This window comes from Homarus americanus, unplaced genomic scaffold, assembly GCF_018991925.1.
Source record: "Homarus americanus isolate GMGI-L3 unplaced genomic scaffold, GMGI_Hamer_2.0 scaffold45698, whole genome shotgun sequence".
NCBI lineage: Eukaryota > Metazoa > Arthropoda > Malacostraca > Decapoda > Nephropidae > Homarus > Homarus americanus.
In genome coordinates, this window is record NW_024735554.1 from 7,119,284 (window position 1) to 7,139,283 (window position 20,000).

General features: G+C 44.7%; 1 protein-coding gene across 1 annotated transcript in view; it reads right to left on the reverse strand.

Annotated features, from left to right (window-relative positions):
* Window positions 1–2,546: 2,546 nt before the first annotated feature.
* LOC121871322 overlaps window positions 2,547–20,000 on the reverse strand; it is a gene marked incomplete at its 3' end in the record, with an annotated part of 43,548 nt that continues 26,094 nt past the window's right edge. Inside the window, 2 exon segments of the mRNA XM_042373541.1 lie at window positions 2,547–2,636; window positions 7,482–7,624. Coding sequence (XP_042229475.1) covers window positions 2,547–2,636; window positions 7,482–7,624 — 233 coding nt within the window.

Here is a 20,000-nt window from a genome sequence, read left to right on the forward strand (position 1 = left end):
GAGCTTTTAGGTGTACGTGGACCTGGCTAATCGCCCCACCTAGTTAATCCAATACCTGGTTAATCCCCCACCTAGATAATTCCCTACCAGGATAATTCTCTTGTTTAATCCCTCTTCCATTTAATCCGCCACCTAGGTAATCCCGAAGTTACACCTGGGACTTAACTGTTTCATTACCTCAAAACACCTGACATTTACCTTGGAGAGAGTGTGTGTGCCTGTGTGTGTGTGTGTGTGTGTGTGTGTGTGTGTGTGTGTGTGTGTGTGTGTGTGTGTGTGTGTGTGTGTGTGTGTGTGTGTGTGAATGGGCTTTAATCACCCTACTCTACGCTATGTTAGGGTTAGGTAATTTTTATGTACTTCTGTGAAATGGACTCCAGGCCTAACAAAAATATCCTATAACAAGGAACAAATAGGAGACTAAACACATTAACAAAAACAAAGAAAAATAACAAAAAGTAAAAAAAAAAATGGCAACTAAATATTTTACTTCCTCCAAATTTAAACTAAAAAAGAAAAAAATAGTAAAAGTGAAGAGAACTTTTGGACCATTTTTGGGAAAGTTGTTTTAAAATTTTTCTAAGTTTGTAACAGTGACGTCATAGGGAGGACGATAACCTATGTAAACTTCATAACTAATGGATTATATTTTTCCCACTTGAGTTCATATCTTTTTTTTTATTTAATTTTTTATTTATTTATTATTTATTTTGTTTTGCTGTTTTTGTGTTTTTATGATATTTTGTTGTTTTATGTTCAGTTTTGTTTCTTGTCGTCTATCTGTCCATTTCTTTGTGTGTCTATCTGTCCATGTCTGTTTATGTGTGTATGTCTTTGTCTGTGTGTGTGTGTGTGTGTGTGTGGTCTGTCTGTCTGTCTTAATTTCATTATTTCCATCTCTTCGTCTGTCTGATTAATTATTATCTGTCTATCTGTTTGCCAGCCTCTGTCAGCTTGTTCGTTGGTCTATCTGTCTGTCTATCAGCTTGTTCGTTGGTTTATCTGTCTGTCTATCAGCTTGTTCGTTGGTTTATCTGTCTGTCTATCAGCTTGTTCGTTGGTCTATCTGTCTGTCTATCAGCTTGTTCGTTGGTCTATCTGTCTGTCTATCAGCTTGTTCGTTGGTCTGTCTGTCTGTCTGTCTATTTTCATCGCTCCTTATTCTCCTCCTCCCAAATCCACCAATGACAACACCACATGACTGATATCCACCAATCATAACCTGCGAATATCCGAGTATGTGTGGAAGCTCGCATCTTATTGGTCAGTTACACTAATGTTTCCCCTAACTTCACCTGCAAGACTGGTTCCTATTGCCCCCTCCACCCCCTCCCCCACATGCAAGCTTTGTTCCTATTGGCCAGTTACACCCATCTTTTCCCCCTAGTCCCACCTGTAAGCTGGCCTCCGATTGGTCAGTTCAGATACTAATCAGGTGAATTCGCTTTTAATTGCTACTAAATGATTTTACTGATGCAATTCGCGTTTTGGTTGGCAATTTGCAGCCTTATGACAACTATGACGCTCTATGTCAAGCTACTGCCAATTGCAGAATGTGAAATAGGACGTAATTGGGACGCGATATGATAACTTGTGTCGCAGTTATTTTTAGGCTTGTAGTAACCGGTGTCAACATCCGCCATGTTTGTTTACCAATGAATTTTTTTTCCCAGGGAGATGTATTTTTATTACGTCGTTCACAATGAGAGAGAGAGAGAGAGAGAGAGAGAGAGCTATCCCACACGCTAGTTTTTAACACACCTGCAGCCAATTAGTGAAATAAAAAAAAACTAAAAAAACTTGCTTCATTAGACATAGAAAACCTCTTAAGTCTTGCCAGATTAATTTACGAGATTAGGAAGTCGTATTCTCAGAGGTTCCTAAGTCAGGTCTATACCAGCGTCAAGGGAGAAGATATTTAGGGCTGGTTCTCTTTATTGGGAGATTTTTTGTTTTTATATGAATTTGGGGATTTTTTTTGTTATTATAGAGTCGGAATTTGGGGAATTTTAATGTTTGTTTTTTGTTTGCTGTTGTTGTTATTAAATTGGAGACATTTATTGTTATTTTGTTAAACTTCCGTAAATTTTATAGATTTTGTGTCCGAAGTTGGGAAATTTTATTTACTTGGTCTGAGTGGGCACAAAAGCGACGCAGTAATTGGTATTTTTTTTCCAGTAAAATGTTTTCCTGGTTTCGTAGGATTTGTGATTTTTTTTTTTAATTTGGAAAATAAATGGCAAAAATATTATGATGGTAATTGGGGTAACGAAAGTGAGCTAACTCTCTCTCTGTCTCCGCTTCTATCTCTCTCTCATTTTTAGCTCTCCTTTTAACTCCTGCACTCTCTCTCCCTCTCTCTCTCTCTCCTACTATCTGTCTTTCTCTCCCTGTAGTTATGTCAGTACCGGTTCATTACAAAACAACAGACTCGCAGCGTCTCAGGAAACACACAATGACTCAAGGGTGACTCTGGGGGATGACTTAATGACTCAGCGATGATTGTGTGACTCAAGAGTGACTCGGGGGGTGACTTAATGACTCACCTGGTGGCCGGGGAGACGTAAAGAGAGGCCAGGGATCCCACCGTCCTGCAGTGACCCGCCACCATAGGACTTCACCCACTTGGACCCGACCTGTGAGGGAGAGAGAGACAGTGTATTAGCTCAGAGAGAGAGAGAGAGAGAGAGCACTGGACACACTGCGGGCCATCTATCACCCGGAGCTGTGGTCATGGTGGTGAGTCGTGAGCCACTCCTCCTGCAGGTGTCCAGCTGACTCACTCCTGCAGGTCTTTAGGTGATCCACTGCTGCAGGTATCCAGGTGACTCAATTCTGCAGGTATCCAGGTGACCCACTCCTCCTGCGGGTATTCAGGTGACCCACTCCTGCAGTTGTCCAGGTGACCCACTCCTGCAGGTGTCCAGGTTACCCACTCCTGCAGGTGTCCAGGTGACCCACTCCTGCAGGTGTCCAGGTGACCCACTCCTGCAGGTGTCCAGGTGACCCACTCCTGCAGGTGTCCAGGTGACCCACTCCTGCAGGTGTCTAGGTACCCTACAGTATAGTATGGGTGAAAGAATCTTAATTATCTTTAAAATGTTGATGACCAGAATATTTACCGATATACACATCTCTCAAAGGCCTCAGCTGTAAGAGAGCAGTACTGTAATATATTAAAACAACAACGTTGGGCGACATAAACATTATTGTCTAGTTTGTGTTCAAAATTCTCCTCCTTTGTTCTCAGTGTGTCAGATCTCTTCTTCTCGGCGTCTTTGATCTTCTTGAGTTTCTTCCATTTATCAATTTTTATCTGTAACAATAATTATCTATCAACTGCTTCTTCACCAACCACAAGACTCCTGGCCGAGTTCTGTACTCTGCCCCGTCCACAACTTGGGAGGAACCTGAACGACCTGCTTCCCTCTGTGTCAGGTGCTCGTAAAAACACACATATTGTAGTTCTCTTTTCGAAGGCAACTTGGTGGAGGTAAACTGAGGCTGCGGGGACCAACCTGCCAGAGGAATGTGGTTAAGTGTTTCTTCAGAAGAACTTGACATGATGCACCAAACTAATTCCTGTACACTTGAAGAAAAGAAAGAACATATCGTAATTCTGAACACTGTACTGTACCCGACAGCGACCTGTACCATTCGTCACAAATCCCAGAGGTGGACCATTTGTTAGGTGAGATCACGGTAAATAAGGGCAACTCTAATATATACATATATTATGTGTGTGTACACTTGAATCTAACGGGCGCAAACCTCTCCCTATACACACATAGACGTACAATGAAACAGTCACATGTTTGGAGAAACACACACAAACATAGAGAGGAGAGACCGCTGTACATTATTTACCACCACCAATAAGCATTACCCAGTTTAACATTCCAGGCCTTCATGTCATTGACAAAAAAACAGTTGATCGTGAATAATTATGATGGGAACGCAATGAGTGAATCCGGACTTATCATGTATTATCAGAATGGTTGAATCCGGATTTATAAATAATCAGCATAACTTGTGAATCCAGATTTGCTATTCGTTGTCAGAACGGGAGACTGGCTTATCGTTCGTCACAGGACGGGCCACTCCATATATACTATTTATTAACACAATGGGTGAATACGGATTTATTATTTATTAAAAGAGCGGGTGAATCCGGTTTAATGACTTATTAGCAAAACGGGTGGATCAGGATTTATCAATTACCAGCACAATGGGTGAATCAGGATTTTACAGGGTTTTGGCCAATATTAAATTAAGCAGCTTGATTATATGGTAATGTATGCAATAATACCCAAACTAGTAAGAGTTTTATGCTAATATATATGATGTTTGCTTCACACACACACACACACATACATATATATATATATATATATATATATATATATATATATATATATATATATATATATATATATATATATATATATATATATATATATATACACACCACAAGTGTGTGATATCTTTCCTCTCTTCTAATATCACAATATCCAAACTTTCTGTGAAATACTCACATAGTTGAAGTTTTACAGAATCACACTCATTCCACCTAGTACCACACCACCACACTCCATCTCCACCTAGTACCACACCACCACACCCCATTCCACCTAGTACCACACCACCACCTCTATCCCCACCTAGTACCACACCACCACACTCTATCTCCACCTAGTACCACACCACCACACTCCTATCTCCACCCTAGTACCCACCAACACACTATCCCCACCTAGCCACACCACCACACACTATCTCCTAGTACCACACCACCACACACTATCCCACCTAGTACCACCACACACATCCCACCTAGTACCACACCACCACACCTCTATCCCCACCTGTGCCACACCACCACACACTATCCCCTGTACCACACCACCACTATCCCCACCTAGTACCCCACACCACACTCTATCCCCACCTGGTACCACCACCACACACTATCCCACCTAGTACCACACCACCACACACTATCCCACCTAGTGCCACCACCCCACTATCCCACCTAGTACCACCACCCACACTATCTCCACCTAGTACCACCACTAGTACCACCCACCCCACTATCTCCCACCTAGTGCACCACACCACCACACTATCCTAGTACCCACCACACTCTGCTCCACCTAGTACCACACCACCACACCTCTCCACCTAGTACCACCACCCATCTCACCTAGTACCACCACCCCACACTATCTCCCCACCTAGTACCACACCACCACACTATCCCCACCTAGTACACCACCACCTCCTAACTCCTGGTGCCACACACACACACTATCTCCACCTAGTACCACACCACACACTATCACACCTAGTACCACACACACCACCTCTACTCCACACCCACCTAGTACCACACCACCACACTATCTCCACCTAGTACCACACCACCACACTATCTCCACCTAGTACCACACCACCACACTATCCCACCTAGTACCACCACACTCTATCTCCACCCTAGTACACCACCCCTCTATCTCCACCTAGTACCACACCACCCCTCCTATCACCTAGTACACACCACCACACTATCTCCACTAGTACCCACACCACAACACTCTATCTCCACCTAGTACCACACCACCACACACTCTTCTCACCTAGTACCACACCACCACACACTATCTCACACCTAGTACCACACCACCACACTCTGTCTCCACCTAGTGCCACACCACACACTATCTCCACCTAGTACCACCACCACACTCTATCTCCACCTAGTACCACACCCCACACTCTATCCCCTGAGTACCACACCACACACTCTATCTCCACCTAGTACCACACCACCACACTCTATCTCCACCTAGTACCACACCACCACCTATCTCCTAGTACCACACACCACCACACTCTATCTCCCAGTACCACACCACCACACTCTATCTCCACCTAGTACCACACCACCTCTATCTCCACCTAGTACCACACCACTCTATCTCCCCACTAGTACCACCACACTCTATCTCCACCTGGTGCCACAACACTCTATCTCCACCTAGTACCACACACCACCTCTCTCCTAGTACCACACCCTTTCTCCCACAGCACCACCCCACTCTATCTCACCTAAGTACCACACCACTCTATCTCCACCTAGTACCCACCACCACACTCTATCTCCTAGTACCACACCACACCTCCTATCTCCTAGTACACACCATCTCCACCTAGTACCACCACTACACCACACACTTATCTCACTGGTACACCACAACCTCTATTCTCACCTGGTACACACCACCACCTCTATCTCCACCTTGCCACACCACCTCTATCTCACCTAGTACCCACACCACCCTCAGTACCCACACCACCACACTATCCACCACCCCTCACCTAGTGCCACACCACCACTCTATCTCCACCTGTACCACCACTCTATCTCCTAGTACCACACCACCACTCTATCTCCCTTTGTACCCACACACACACCTCTATCTCCACCTGTGCCACCCACCACACTCTATCTCCACCTAGTGCCACACCACCCTCTATCTCCACCTAGTTCTCCACCGTACCACACCACCACCACCACCACACTCTATCTCCACCTAGTACCACACCACCACACCTATCCCATTTACCACCACACTATCTCCACCTAGTACCACCACTTCCACCTAGTACCACCACTCTATCTCCACCTAGTACCACACCACCACCTCTATCTCCACCTAGTACCACCACCACACTCTATCTCCACCTAGTACCACACCACCACACACCTATCTCCACCTAGTACCACACCACCACACACTATCCCCACTAGTACCACACCACACCTATCCCACTAGTGCCACCACACTCTATCTCCCACCTAGTACCACACCACCACACTCTATCTCCACCTAGTACCACACCACCACTCTATCTCCACCTAGTACCACACCACACACACTATCTCCACCTAGTACCACACACCCACAGCCACGTCCTATACACTGTGGCGGTCGGTGAAATCTATAATATGGTCATTTAGCATTCTCTGTTTATTTTCCATTACTTGTGGAGTTTGACTACAGTTCCTTGCACACACACACACACACACACACACACACACACACACACACACACACACACACACACACACACACACACACACACACACACACACACACACACACCACACCACACACACACACCACACGCACACCAGCACACACACACACGCACACACACACACACAAAATTGGCAAATGGACTTAACACTATGAGAACTTTATTATGAGTCTGCCAATTACTTGTCCAACCGTCTCTTGAAATACTAACTCACCCCAGAAGCTGACGAGGAACAAAACGTGTTAGTCTCTCCCTTTATTTACAGTGATTAAAAATTTCTAAGTGAAGAAAAAACTTTTGGTTAAATTAGGTTAAAGTTAAGAGAATGTTAAATAGGACAGAAGTGTATTTTTAACCACAATTTAACCACAGTTACTCACCTGGTCTCCCTGCAGGTACCATTCTAGGGTAGGCTGGTGGTCACCGTGGAAGGGCCGCTTGGGTTGACAGCCGATCTTGATCAACTCTGAAGGCTCGTACACCTCCCTCACCCCCACCAACACGGGCGCTGACAGTGGCTCACCTGCCGGTCACCAGGTACTTGTTATACAGTGAGTGGTAGTAGAAGGGAGGTTGGAGGCCATATTAAGTAGTAGTAGTAGTAGTAGTAGTAGTAGTAGGGAGAAGCAGAACAAGATAAAGGGATGGTAGTAGTGGAGTAGAGAAGAAAGTAAAACAGGAAAGATGAAAAAAAATATAATATACACACAAAAATACACAGGTTTGTTCTGTGGCAGCTATGTTTTAAAGTATACCATACAGAGAATACACACTGAACATAAGAGATGGTCTCTTTAACTTCAGCCGTTTTTATTCTTCAAATAAATGTTTCAGTAGAGTTCACTGGGTTCACTTGTTACCTCAGAAACACTCATACATATTACATGGTGTGTGTGTGTGTGTGTGTGTGTGTGTGTGTGAGTGTGTGTGCCGCAGCATTAGGTCCATGTGATGAGTTCTCACTATCAATGTGCCTTATTAGTTAAGAACGTATAAGAAACCATCCAGTTGATCTGAGTCACCACAACACAACAAGTACTGCACGCCTTCACAGCAGGTATAGTCATTTCCATATCATTAACCTAAAGCATTATGCAAGTTAACTCTAGAACAGGTAAGTCCTCGCTCATTATCTATCTTACCTGCCCTCATCAAGTAGTGTGTGTGTGTTATACAGGTCTGAGTGGCCGCCTGACTTCTCGTTTGTTGACACTTGTGGCAAAGAGTTGCCTGGGTACGATAACCTTCACAACGTGCGGGTCGGGTCATCAGCGTCCACCATTACGATAATCTTTTCACCAGCGGCATCACCAGTACATCACAAGGTTATACCGGGAATCGTTTGATGTCAAGTGATGTAAGAGTCGCATGTGCCTTCGACCTTGCATGAATAAAACGACATCAAATAAAGCGCGTAACAATAGGTTTTCCTTCAGGTAATAACGTCGTTGGTGCTTGTTCTCGAAAGTGTTCCAACAGAGCCTCTAGTCTGGTATAACGTCATAAAAACCTCATCCATTCATCTCAGCACTGGAACCTGTGGCATCACGAATATGGTGACGTCATGCCATTACGTGTTATAGTGAGATCCGTCAGGGCATGTGGCATGAGAAACGATGACGTCATACCATTATCTCCGCCAATAAACGCCTCTGGAAGTCTCTCACTTTTTGACGGGGATCATCGCTTCATCCAACAATTCCTCTCAAAAGGTGAAACATTGATAATAATATATGTGAATAATGTACGGTGAGGTATAGGTCCGATAGACAATAACACAGGCAGGTGTACGAAGGCAACTGAAGGAGAACAGCCCTAGATTAACTATATATTAAAGCAGGTTATTAATTACCTTATTATAAACCGAGGAAAAGACAAGTGACAAAAGTATATAAAAAGTAAATAATAATTAACAATTCTGAAATAGGTATAGTGATATAGTGAACAATTGTCTTGGCTGGGAGCGTCCTGTGTACAACAACCAGTCAGACCCACTCGGGCAACAGTACTAGAGGCGTTTATTAATATCCTCAGGTATATTAAATCATTATTATTAACACTATTAGTATTTTTAGTATATTATTATTGTTATTATTATTATTTGCCAAGACATGATAACTCTGTCCTCTTGTTCCACTAAATATTACATAATATTTCCTTGAGATAAATGTATAATATATATCAGGTGCCTACAGGAGAGCTCAGGTTCTCAACTGGCTCAGTCATGTTAATATTGCTATTATTATCCACTCTGTATCTGTGTTATTCTGGCTAAATAAACTGTTTCAATATACACCACCTCTCTCTCTCTTCTCTCTCTCTCTCTCTCTCTCTCTCTCTCTCTCTCTCTCTCTCTCTCTCTCTCTCTAGGGTAATGCGTATAGCCAACGTAAAACTTGATGTATATACAATGTTTGTGTGTGTGTGTGTGTGTGTGTGTGTGTGTGTGTGTGTGTGTGTGTGTGTGTGTGTGTGTGTGTGTGAATTATACCACGCCCCATTAGGTACTTGAGTGTGTGTTGGTGTGTGACTCTTTATGTGTACATGGGCTTAGTTTATGTCCCTGTGTTATCTATAATATGTATGTATGTATGTATGTATGTATGTATGTATGTATGTATGTATGTATGTATGTATTAACACCAGGATACAGACACGGATTGGCGGCCCACTGACCTCACCATCAATAAAATCTACACTAATGTAGCTTAATGGGCACTGCTGGAGGTATGGTCTGTCTGTCTGTCTGTCTGTCTGTCTGTCTGTCTGTCTGTCTGTCTGTCTGTCTGTCTGTCTGTCTGTCTGTCTGTCTGTCTGTCTGTCTGTCTGTCTATATGATGTTACTGTGTGTTCATGCAATACCAATGCTCACGTACGTAAAAAAAACTTACATACATGCATATAACACACACACACACACACACACACACACACACACACACACACGCAGTAATGTGTGTGTGTGTGTGTGTTTATCTGGCGTGTTTGGGAGCAGCACCAAGTGACGTAATGGTAGGCAAAGACCAATCATTATACGCCACGTCACAGTAGACAAGCACCAATCAACGCATCCCACGTCACGATAAACACGTGCCAATGAACGCGCCCCACGTCACGACATGCAAGAACCAATCAGCGGCTCTCAAACCAGCCAGGGATAGTTCGGCCCGTCTACGTAAATTACAGCCTCACAAAAATATCGCAACCAGCTAATTGCCTCGTTTGACTCGCCTCCCGCTGTTAAATATGTACACGGCAGAGGTAACTAGGAAGTAAATCTCCTGTTTATTTAATCTTTTTGCTTTTCAGTCGGTGTTTTTTAATCGGAAGAACATGAAGCTGTCTGATGTGTGTGTGTGGATGGCTGTTGTTACAGGGGATAAAAGAGAGAGAGAGAGAGCAACGATGTGATTTTTACCTGTTTTATCGACAAATATTCATGTTGACAACCAATATTTAACCTCTCTCTCTCTCTCTCTCTCTCTCTCTCTCTCTCTCTCTCTCTCTCTCTCTCTTCCATTCCCTACTGTCTCTCTCTCTTCCATTCCCTACTGCTCTCTCTCTCTCTTCCATTCCCCACTGCTCTCTCTCTCTCTCTCTCTCTCTCTCTCTCTCTCTCTCTCTCTCTTCATTCCCTACTGTCTTCACTTCTTCCAATCCGCATTCTCCTCTCTCTCTCTCTCTTCTCTCTCTCTTCCATTCCCTACTGTCTCCATCCTTCCAATCCGCATTCCTTCCCTCTCTCTCTTTTTGCTTGGCTCACATTTTGGCCACAATCTCTCTCTGTTTCTTAGTTCCTCTCTCTCTCTCTTCCCCTCACCCCCCATTCTGGCTTTTACTCTCTCTCTCTCTCTCTCTCATCCCTCTCTATGCATGTTACTCTCGTTATTCTCTTCCCTCTCTGCTAGGAACACACACACACACACACACACACACACAACACACACACACACACACACACACACACGCCTGACCTTTGGAACATCCCAGTAACCTTGTTTTATTTTGACTCCATCGTGACCTTGACCTGAGCTCTACCACGACCAACGATTTAGTCTCTGTGTGTGTGTGTAAGGTCAACCACTTAACCACCCTGTAAGGTAGACGTGTGACAGACAAACAGACGGATAGACAGACGGACAGATAGACAGACAGAGATATAGACAGACAGATAGATAGAGAGACAGATAGATAGATTGATAGATAGACAGACGGATAGACAGACAGACATACAAACAGACAGAGATATAGACAGATAGATAGACAGATAGATAGACAGAGACAGACAGACAGACAAATATAAAGCTGTCCAGAGGGATTAAAACGAAGGCAGAGAAAATATGAGTTTGTGAGCCGCTTCTTGCTAAAAAGAAAGAAGAAAAAGAAAAACAACGATATTTTATAAGTCCTCAGGTGTAAGACAAGTGAAATATAATCGGCTCTGGGGATTAGTGTATTAAGTTAACACAGCTCACTAACACGGGGCACTTCACACACACACACACACACACACACACACACACACACACACACACACACACACACAACACATTACTCACACGGGGTAAAACAACACCATCAGAGTCAGTTCTGGCGGGAGTTGTGTTGTGTTGACCTAACCTAACCTAACCTAACCTAACCCAACCTAACCTAACCTAACCTAACATAACCTAACCTAACCTAACCTAACCAAAGTTTTTGAATCCATCTTTGTTATGGTCGCCAGTCTCTACATCACAAGTGGTCAAGTCACTCTATAGTCAAGAGGGTTTGGTACACATATCCACAACTGTGATTATCAGCACCAGGAATATTCCAATAACCCGGGTACAGTATTGAAAGTGAGTTATCTTACTGTTTCAATACAAAGACTGTGGAATTTCGACATTACACCACTCGTCCACGCTCCTGAGGTCTTTGGGAACGATTAATTATTTCCCAACACCCGAACCGTTCCCTTTAGTTCACCGTGCACGCTTGTGTATTTACGTAAAGAAAAAGGTGCGATATACACTAAGTTCGTAAGTTTAAAACGAAAGTAAAGTGTTAGGAGACCACAAGGTGACAGAAGCTCCTCCCGCACCCATCTCCCAGAGTCATGAGACACGCAGCACCGCCTCCTCCACCACCGATTATTCAGTAGCGTTTACGACAAAATTGGCGGGGCGAGGCGGGGCGAGGCGGGGCGAGGCGGGGCGAGGCGGGGCGGGCCTTCTGGATATGCAGATGAGCTCTTACGGTCAAATTGTAATGGTATCAAACGAGACAGCACGAATATGTTGAATTCAGCTGTATGTTGGCCTCGAATACGTGGACTTTTAATGTGTAAAATGTTGAACGTTGGCAAAAGTTTGTTAGACACTCAAAATATTCACTGTTTTTACCATAATTTCCAATATACGATTAATAACTCACCCTATGCATTAATAGTGACAGACTGACAATAGACGTTTTGGATCACATGAAGAGTACACACCCTAGCTTCTTTCACCTTAAGATTAACCTAACGTAATCTGACCTGACCTAGCCTAACCTGACCTGACCTAACCTAACCTAACCTAACCTAAGCTAACCTAATCTGACCTGACCTAACCTAACCTAATCTGACCTGACCTAGCATAACCTGACCTGACCTAACCTAACCTAACCTAAGCTAACCTAATCTGACCTGACCTAACCTGACCTGACCTAACCTAACCTGACCTGACCTAACATAATCTAACTTAACGTAATCTAATCAAATGACTCTCACCGTACACAGCTTCATAAACAAGGTAGTATAGAGTTTATCCCACCCCACCCCAGTAACCCCTACCCACTCTTCAACCCCTCCCCACTCTTCACCCCTACCCCCACTCTTCACCCCCTACCCCACTCTTCACCCCTACCCCCACTCTTCACTCCTACCCCCACTCTTCCACCCCCTACCCCAACTCTTCACCCCTACCCCCACTCTTCACTCCTACCCTCACTCTTCACCCCTACCCCACTCTCACCCCTACCCCCACTCTTCACCCCTACCCCCACTCTTCACCCCTACCCCACTCTTCACCCCTACCCCACTCTTCACCCCACCCCCACTCTTCACACCTCCCACCCCCACTCTTCACCCCCTACCCCCACTCTCTTCACACCTACCCCCTCACCTTCAACCCTACCCCACTCTTCACCCCACCCCCACTCTTCACCCCCACCCCCACTCCCCTTCACCCCTCTCTACCCCCACTCTTCACCCCACCCCACCCCTTCTTCACCCCCTACACCCACTCTTCACCCCCTACCCTCTTCACCCCCCCTACCCCCATCTTCACCCCTACCCCCCACTCTTCTTCCCCCACTCTTCACCCCCCTACCCCACTCTTCACCCCCCCTACCCACTCCCACCCCTACCCCCTCTTCACCCCCTACCCCCTCTTCACCCCCTACCCCCCACTCTTCACCCCTACCCCACTCTTCCCTCCTACCCCACTCTTCCCCCTACCCCACTCTTCACCCCCTACCCCCACTCTTCACCCCCTACCCCCACTCTTCACCCCTACCCCCCTCTTCACCCCCCTACCCCTCTTCACCTCCCTATCCCCACCAGTCGCCTCCTATCCCCACCCCAGTCGCCTCCCTACCCCCCATTGGAGAAAAGCCAGGGACGCCTTTAACTGACTCTATCTGTCTTTATTAAACAAGGATCGTCTGACATTTGTCTCTAGAGATCTGAAGCTGACATGGTTGTGAGGAGCTTGGAACTACCATACCCCAGTCTACCCCTCTACATACCCCAGTCTACCCTCTACCATACCCCAGTCTACCCTCTACCATACCCCAGTCTACCCCTCTACCGCACCCCAGTCTACCCCTACCCCCAGTCTCTCACCCCCCCGCCTCCTACCTGGTCTTAATCACATGACTTAACACTCATTCCAGTATCTCTCATAAGATCGAAATCCAACGTAAAGAGCTTTAACATTCCGCCTTTGTGTCGTAGCTTAAGTGAGGTAAGTTCTCACTTCTACATTTGGTGGAGGGGAAATATTTAACGTCTCACTTCTACATTTGGTGGAGGGGAAATATTTAATGTCCACCCCGTATCTACCTTTGGCGACAGGGAAATTTTGTTTAGCGTCCTCGCATCTACCTTTGGCGACAGGGAAATTTTGTTCAGTGTCCTCGCATCTACGTTTGGCGACAGGGAAATTTTGCTTCGCGCCTCACATCTACATTTGGCAGACGAGAAATATTTAACGTCTCACTTCTACATTTGGCGACAGGGAAATTATACATAACATCCTCGTGTCTACAGTTGGTGAACGGGAAATATTTAACGTCTCACTTCTACATTTGGTGACAGGGAAATTTTTAACCTAGCGCCTCACATCTACATTTGGTGAGAAGGAATTTTATCGTAGGAGGTTGTGAGGGACTTGGGGAACCAGACGTATATGTTGAGGCTTTTATTTTTATGCTGGTGAAGAAGTTGATGGAGATTGAAGTGTGATAGATGGATGGATGGACGGGGAGAGAGAGAGAGAGAGAGAGAGAGAGAGTCAAGGAAGGAAGAAAAAGAAGAAGAAATGAAAGAAAGCAGAGAGATCAGGAAGAAAGGAAGGAAAGGAAAAGAAAGAAAGAGAAAGGAAGGAAGAGAGAAAAAGAAAAGAAGGAAGGAGAGATAAAAATAATCAACGAAGGAAATGGAAGATAGATAGATAGATAGATAGAGCACACCAGGTAATCGTCTGATATGTCCTAATTTACGAACCAGCAACAATTCTTCTCCACACGACCTGTCAATCACCCAGACCCAGCATTACTATAATCCTAAGAAAGGGAGGAAGAAGGAAAATGAATAAAAGAAGGTAAAGTGATAATGTAATGAATAATAATAATAATAGTAATAATGATAATATTAATATGATGATGATGATGATGATGGAGAAGAAGAAGAAGAAGAAGAAGAAGAAAGAAAGAAGAAGAAGAAGAAGAAGAAGAAGAAGAAGAAGAAGAAGAAGAAGAAGAAGAAGAAGAAAGAAGAAAAGACGACGAGAAGAAGAGAAGAAGGAGAAGAAGAAGAAAGAAGAAAGAAGAAGAAGAAGAAGAAGAAGAAGAAGAAGAAGAAGAAGAAGAAGAAGAAGAAGAAGAAGAAGAAGAAGAAGAGACGAGAAGAAGAAGAAGAAGAAGAAGAAGAAGAAGAAGAAGAAGAAGAAGAAGAAGAAGAAGAAGAAGAAGAAGAAGAAGAAGAAGAAGAAGAAGACGAGAGAAGAAGAAGAAGAAGAGAAGAAGAAGAAGAAGAAGAAGAAGAAGAAGAAGAAGAAGAAGAAGAAGAAGAAGAAGAAGAAGAAGAAGAAGAAGAAGAAGAAGAAGAAGAAGAAGAAGAAGAAAGACGACGAGAAGAAGAAGAAGAAGGAGAAGAAGAAGAAAGAAGAAGAAGAAGAAGAAGAAGAAGAAGAAGAAGAAGAAGAAGAAGAAGACCGGACTACGACACCTGCACAACACATAATCAAACATAATCCCGTAATAATATAAACACAGCGTCAGACCTGAGTTAGGAGTCGATGTGGACAGTATACCAGTGTACCTGTCTTATGGTAACGATACTGTAACACAATCTATCTAGCTATCTCTCTTTCTCTCTCTCTCTCTCTCTTTATCCTTCTTTCTATCTCTTTCATCCGTTTTATCTATCTATCTATTTACCTCATCTTCGTTCAAGTTTTTCTTAAGGCTTCGTCACTAACCTAACCTAACCTAACCTAACCTAACCTAACCTAACCTAACCTCTCCTAACCTAACCTAACCTTATACCTCCTCTTTTATCTTCTATCTCTCTCCTTTATCTCTTCCTCATTCTCTCACCTATTTATTCGCTCTTCTTTTACTCTCTTGGTCAAATCACAGCTCTCTATTTTATTACTCTTATTTTAGTAACTCGTGTGTGTGTGTGTGTGTGTGTGTGTGTGTGTGTGTGTGTGTGTGTGTGTGTGTGTGTGTGTGTGTGTGTGTGTGTGTGTGTGTGTGATGATGATGTTAATGGAGGCGAAGATAAACAAAAAAGTAACTATTACTACAAAAGTTTACGAATCAAAACTCACCATTAACCTCCCACGTACCAAGGAACGTCCGTGAATGAAAACAAAGAACGGCATTGAACTATGTCTGAGTTGAGCAAGGAACGGACAAAGTTTGGGTTGAATGTCTCAGTAGTTAGTTGTTAGACATACATAGTCCAGTGGTGGTTTGTTGTTATTAAGGCGATGCAGGAGGTCAGAGCGGAGGTGACCACGAAAGGGGAGGGCTAGGTAAGGGCTAGGTTAGGTTAGGTTAGATTAGGTTAGGTTAGGTTAGGTGAGGTTAGGTTAAGGGGGAAGGGGAAGGGGGAAGGAGGGGGGGGTAAATATTCTCTAACATTCGGTGATAAAAATTTTTAAAAGTTGTGTTATTATTCGTATTTGTTTATAACTATTTCTTAATAGTTCTATTTTAAGAAATTTTATTTATCTAATATTATTTTTGTCGTATACAACTAGAACCGGGGTGTACTGGGGTCTATTAGAACTGGGGCCTACAAGAACTGGGATCTACCTGAACTGGGGTCTATTAGAACTGGGGTCTATTGGAACTGGGGTCTATTAGAACTGGGGTCTACCTGAACTGGGGTCTATTAGAACTGGGGCCTGTAAGAACTGGGATCTACCTGAACTGGGTCTATTAGAACTGGGATCTACTGAACTGGGGTCTATTAGAACTGGGATCTACCTGAACTGGAGTCTATTAGAACTGGGGTCTATTAGAACTGGGATCTACCTGAACTGGGGCCTATAGTGGGGTCTGTAGAACTGGATCTACCTGAACTGGGGTCTATTAGAACTGGGGCCTGTAAGAACTGGGATCTACCTGAACTGGGGTCTATTAGAACTGGGATCTACCTGAACTGGGGTCTATTAGAACTGGGATCTACCTGAACTGGTCTATTAGAACTGGGGTCTATGGGCCGGGATCTACCGAACTGGGGTCTATTGAACTGGGGTCTATTAGAACTGGGATCTACCTGAACTGGGGTCTATTATAACTGGGGGCCTGTAAGAACTGGGATCTCTGAACTGGGGTCTAGAACTGGGATCTACCTGAACTGGGGTCTATTAGAACTGGGATCTACCTGAACTGGGGCCTATAAGAACTGGGATCTACCTGAACTGGGGTCTATTAGACTGGGATCTACCTTAACTGGGGTCTATTAGAACTGGGATCACCTGAACTGGGGCCTATTAGAACTGGGATCTACCTGAACTGGGGTCTATTAGAAGGGCCTGTAAGAACTGGATCTACCAGAACTGGTCTATTAGAACTGGGATCTACCGAACAGGGGTCTATTAGAACTGGGCCTGTAGAACTGGGATCTACCTGCTGGGGTCTATTAGAACTGGGATCTACCTGAACTGGGGTCTATTAGAACTGGGATCTACCTGAACTGGGGTCAGTTAGAACTGGGATCTACCTGAACTGGGGTCTATTAGAACTGGGATCTACCCGAACTGGGGTCTATTAGAACTGGGATCTATCTGAACTGGGGCCTGTAAGAACTGGGATCTACCTGAACTGGGGTCTATTAGAACTGGGATCTACCGAACTGGTCTATAGAACTGGGATCTACCTGAACTGGGGTCTATTAGAACTGGGATCTACCTGAACTGGGGCCTATAGAACTGGATCTACTGAACTGAGGTCTATTAGAACTGGGATCTACCGAACTGGGGTCTATTGGAACTGGGATCTACCTGAAGTGGGTATAAGAACTGGGATCTCTGAAGTGGGGCCTATAAGAACTGGGTCTACCTGAACTGGGGTCTATAGAACTGGGATCTACCTGAACTGGGGTCTATTAGAACTGGGATCTACCTGAAGTGGGGCCTATAAGAACTGGGATCTACCTGAACTGGGGCCTATAAGAACTGGGATCTACCTGACTGGGTCTATTAGAACTGGGGCCTATAAGAACTGGGGCCTATAAGAACTGGGGTCTCTTTGTAACTTTTCCCTCTCTCTCTCTCTCTCTCTCTCTTTTCTCATCCTTCCTCCCCTCCCATCTCTCTCTCATCTCTTACTAATTGCTTCTCTCCCCTCTTCTCTATGCATCTCTTTATCACCTTCCCCATTTCCCTCCTTCCTCTGTTTCATTTCTCTTCCATTTCTCTCTTTCTCTCTAATTCTATCCTTTTTTGTTTGTGGTTTCTCTCCTCTCTAGCTTTAATCTCATTTTATCTAATCCTATTCGAGTCTCTTTCGCAATTCTTCTCCATTGGCTCTTCTCTTCCCTCGTTCATTGGTCTATTTCTCATAATTCTTTACGCTCTCTCTCTTTCTCTCCTTGTTCTCTCTCTCTCACCTTTTACCCATTTATATTCTCTTTCTCCTCTTCTTATCCCTTCCTCTCTCTTTCGTTTCTTTTGTTTCATCTCTACCTACCTTCTCTCCCCTCCTTCTTTTACATTATGGGTCAATTCTCTCCTCTTCCCCTACTCCTCCTCCTCCTCCTCCTCTCCCTCCTTCCTTCCGCTCTTCCTCCTCCCTAGGAAGTGAGTGTTTATTTTTTTTCCCCTTGAACATTTCATTTACCGGATTCTCAAAAGACCCTAAGTTAATTTTTTTTTGGGGAGGAGGGGTGTGCCGTGACTTAAGACGCTTTTGACTTCCGACCTAAAGATGGATTGTCATTTGATTCTATGTTGATTTTTTTTAGAAATGTCAAGTATAATTTTCCTTACACTTTTTAAGCTATGAGAAAATATATATATTTTTTCTTTAACTGAAAACGTGAGAGAACGTATTTAACAGAACTCACTTAACCTAAGACTAAAGATATAGACTCAGCCAAAGATCCTACATCAGGTACCGTGAGTCTGTGAGGTACCGTGAGTCTGTGAGCTTCAGTGAGTCTGTGAGGTTCAGTGAGTCTGTGAGGTACCGTGAGTCTGTGAGGTCAGTGAGTCTGTGAGGCCTCCGTGAGTCTGTAGTACCGTGAGTCTGTGAGGTTCAGTGAGTCTGTAAGGGGTTGAGCCTTTCATCATAATTGAGGCAGTAGGAACAGGTAGAGACAGTAGGAACAGGTGAGGCAGTAGGAACAGGTAGAGACAGTAAGACAGGTAGAGACAGTAGGGACAGGTAGAGACAGTAGGAACAGGTAGAGAGCAGTAGGAACAGGTAGAGGCAGTAGGAGTAGAGACAGTGAGGGACAGGTAGAGGCAGTAGGAACAGGTGAGGCAGTAGGAACAGGTAGAGACAGTAGGAACAGGTAGAGGCAGTGAGGAACAGGTAGAGGCAGTAGGAACAGGTAGAGGAGACAGTAGGAACAGGTGAGACAGTAGGAACAGGTGAGGCAGTAGGAACAGGTAGAGACAGTAGGAACAGGTAGAAGTGGTAGGAACAGGTAGAGACAGTAGGAACAGGTGAGGCAGTAGGAACAGGTGAGGCAGTAGGAACAGGTAGGGCAGTAGGAACAGGTAGGGCAGTAGGAACAGGTAGAGACAGTGGGAACAGGTAGAGACAGTAGGAACAGGTGGGGGCAGTAGGAACAGGTAGAGGCAGTGGAACAGGTAGGAGCAGTAGGGACAGGTAGAGACAGTGGAACAGGTGAGACAGTAGGAACAGGTAGGACAATGAGACAGGTGGGGACAGTAGGGAACAGGTGAGACAGTGAGACAGGTAGAGACAGTAGGAACAGGTGAGACAGTGAGAGACAGACAGAAGGACAGTGGGGTAGGTGAGACAGTAGGAACAGGTGAGACAGTAGGAACGAATGGGGCAGTAGGAACAGGTGGAGACAGTAGGGACAGGTAGGGCAGTGGGGACAGGTGGGGCAGTGGGAACAGGGTGAGACAGTGAGGGGTGAAAGGGGGGCAGTAGGGACAGGTGGG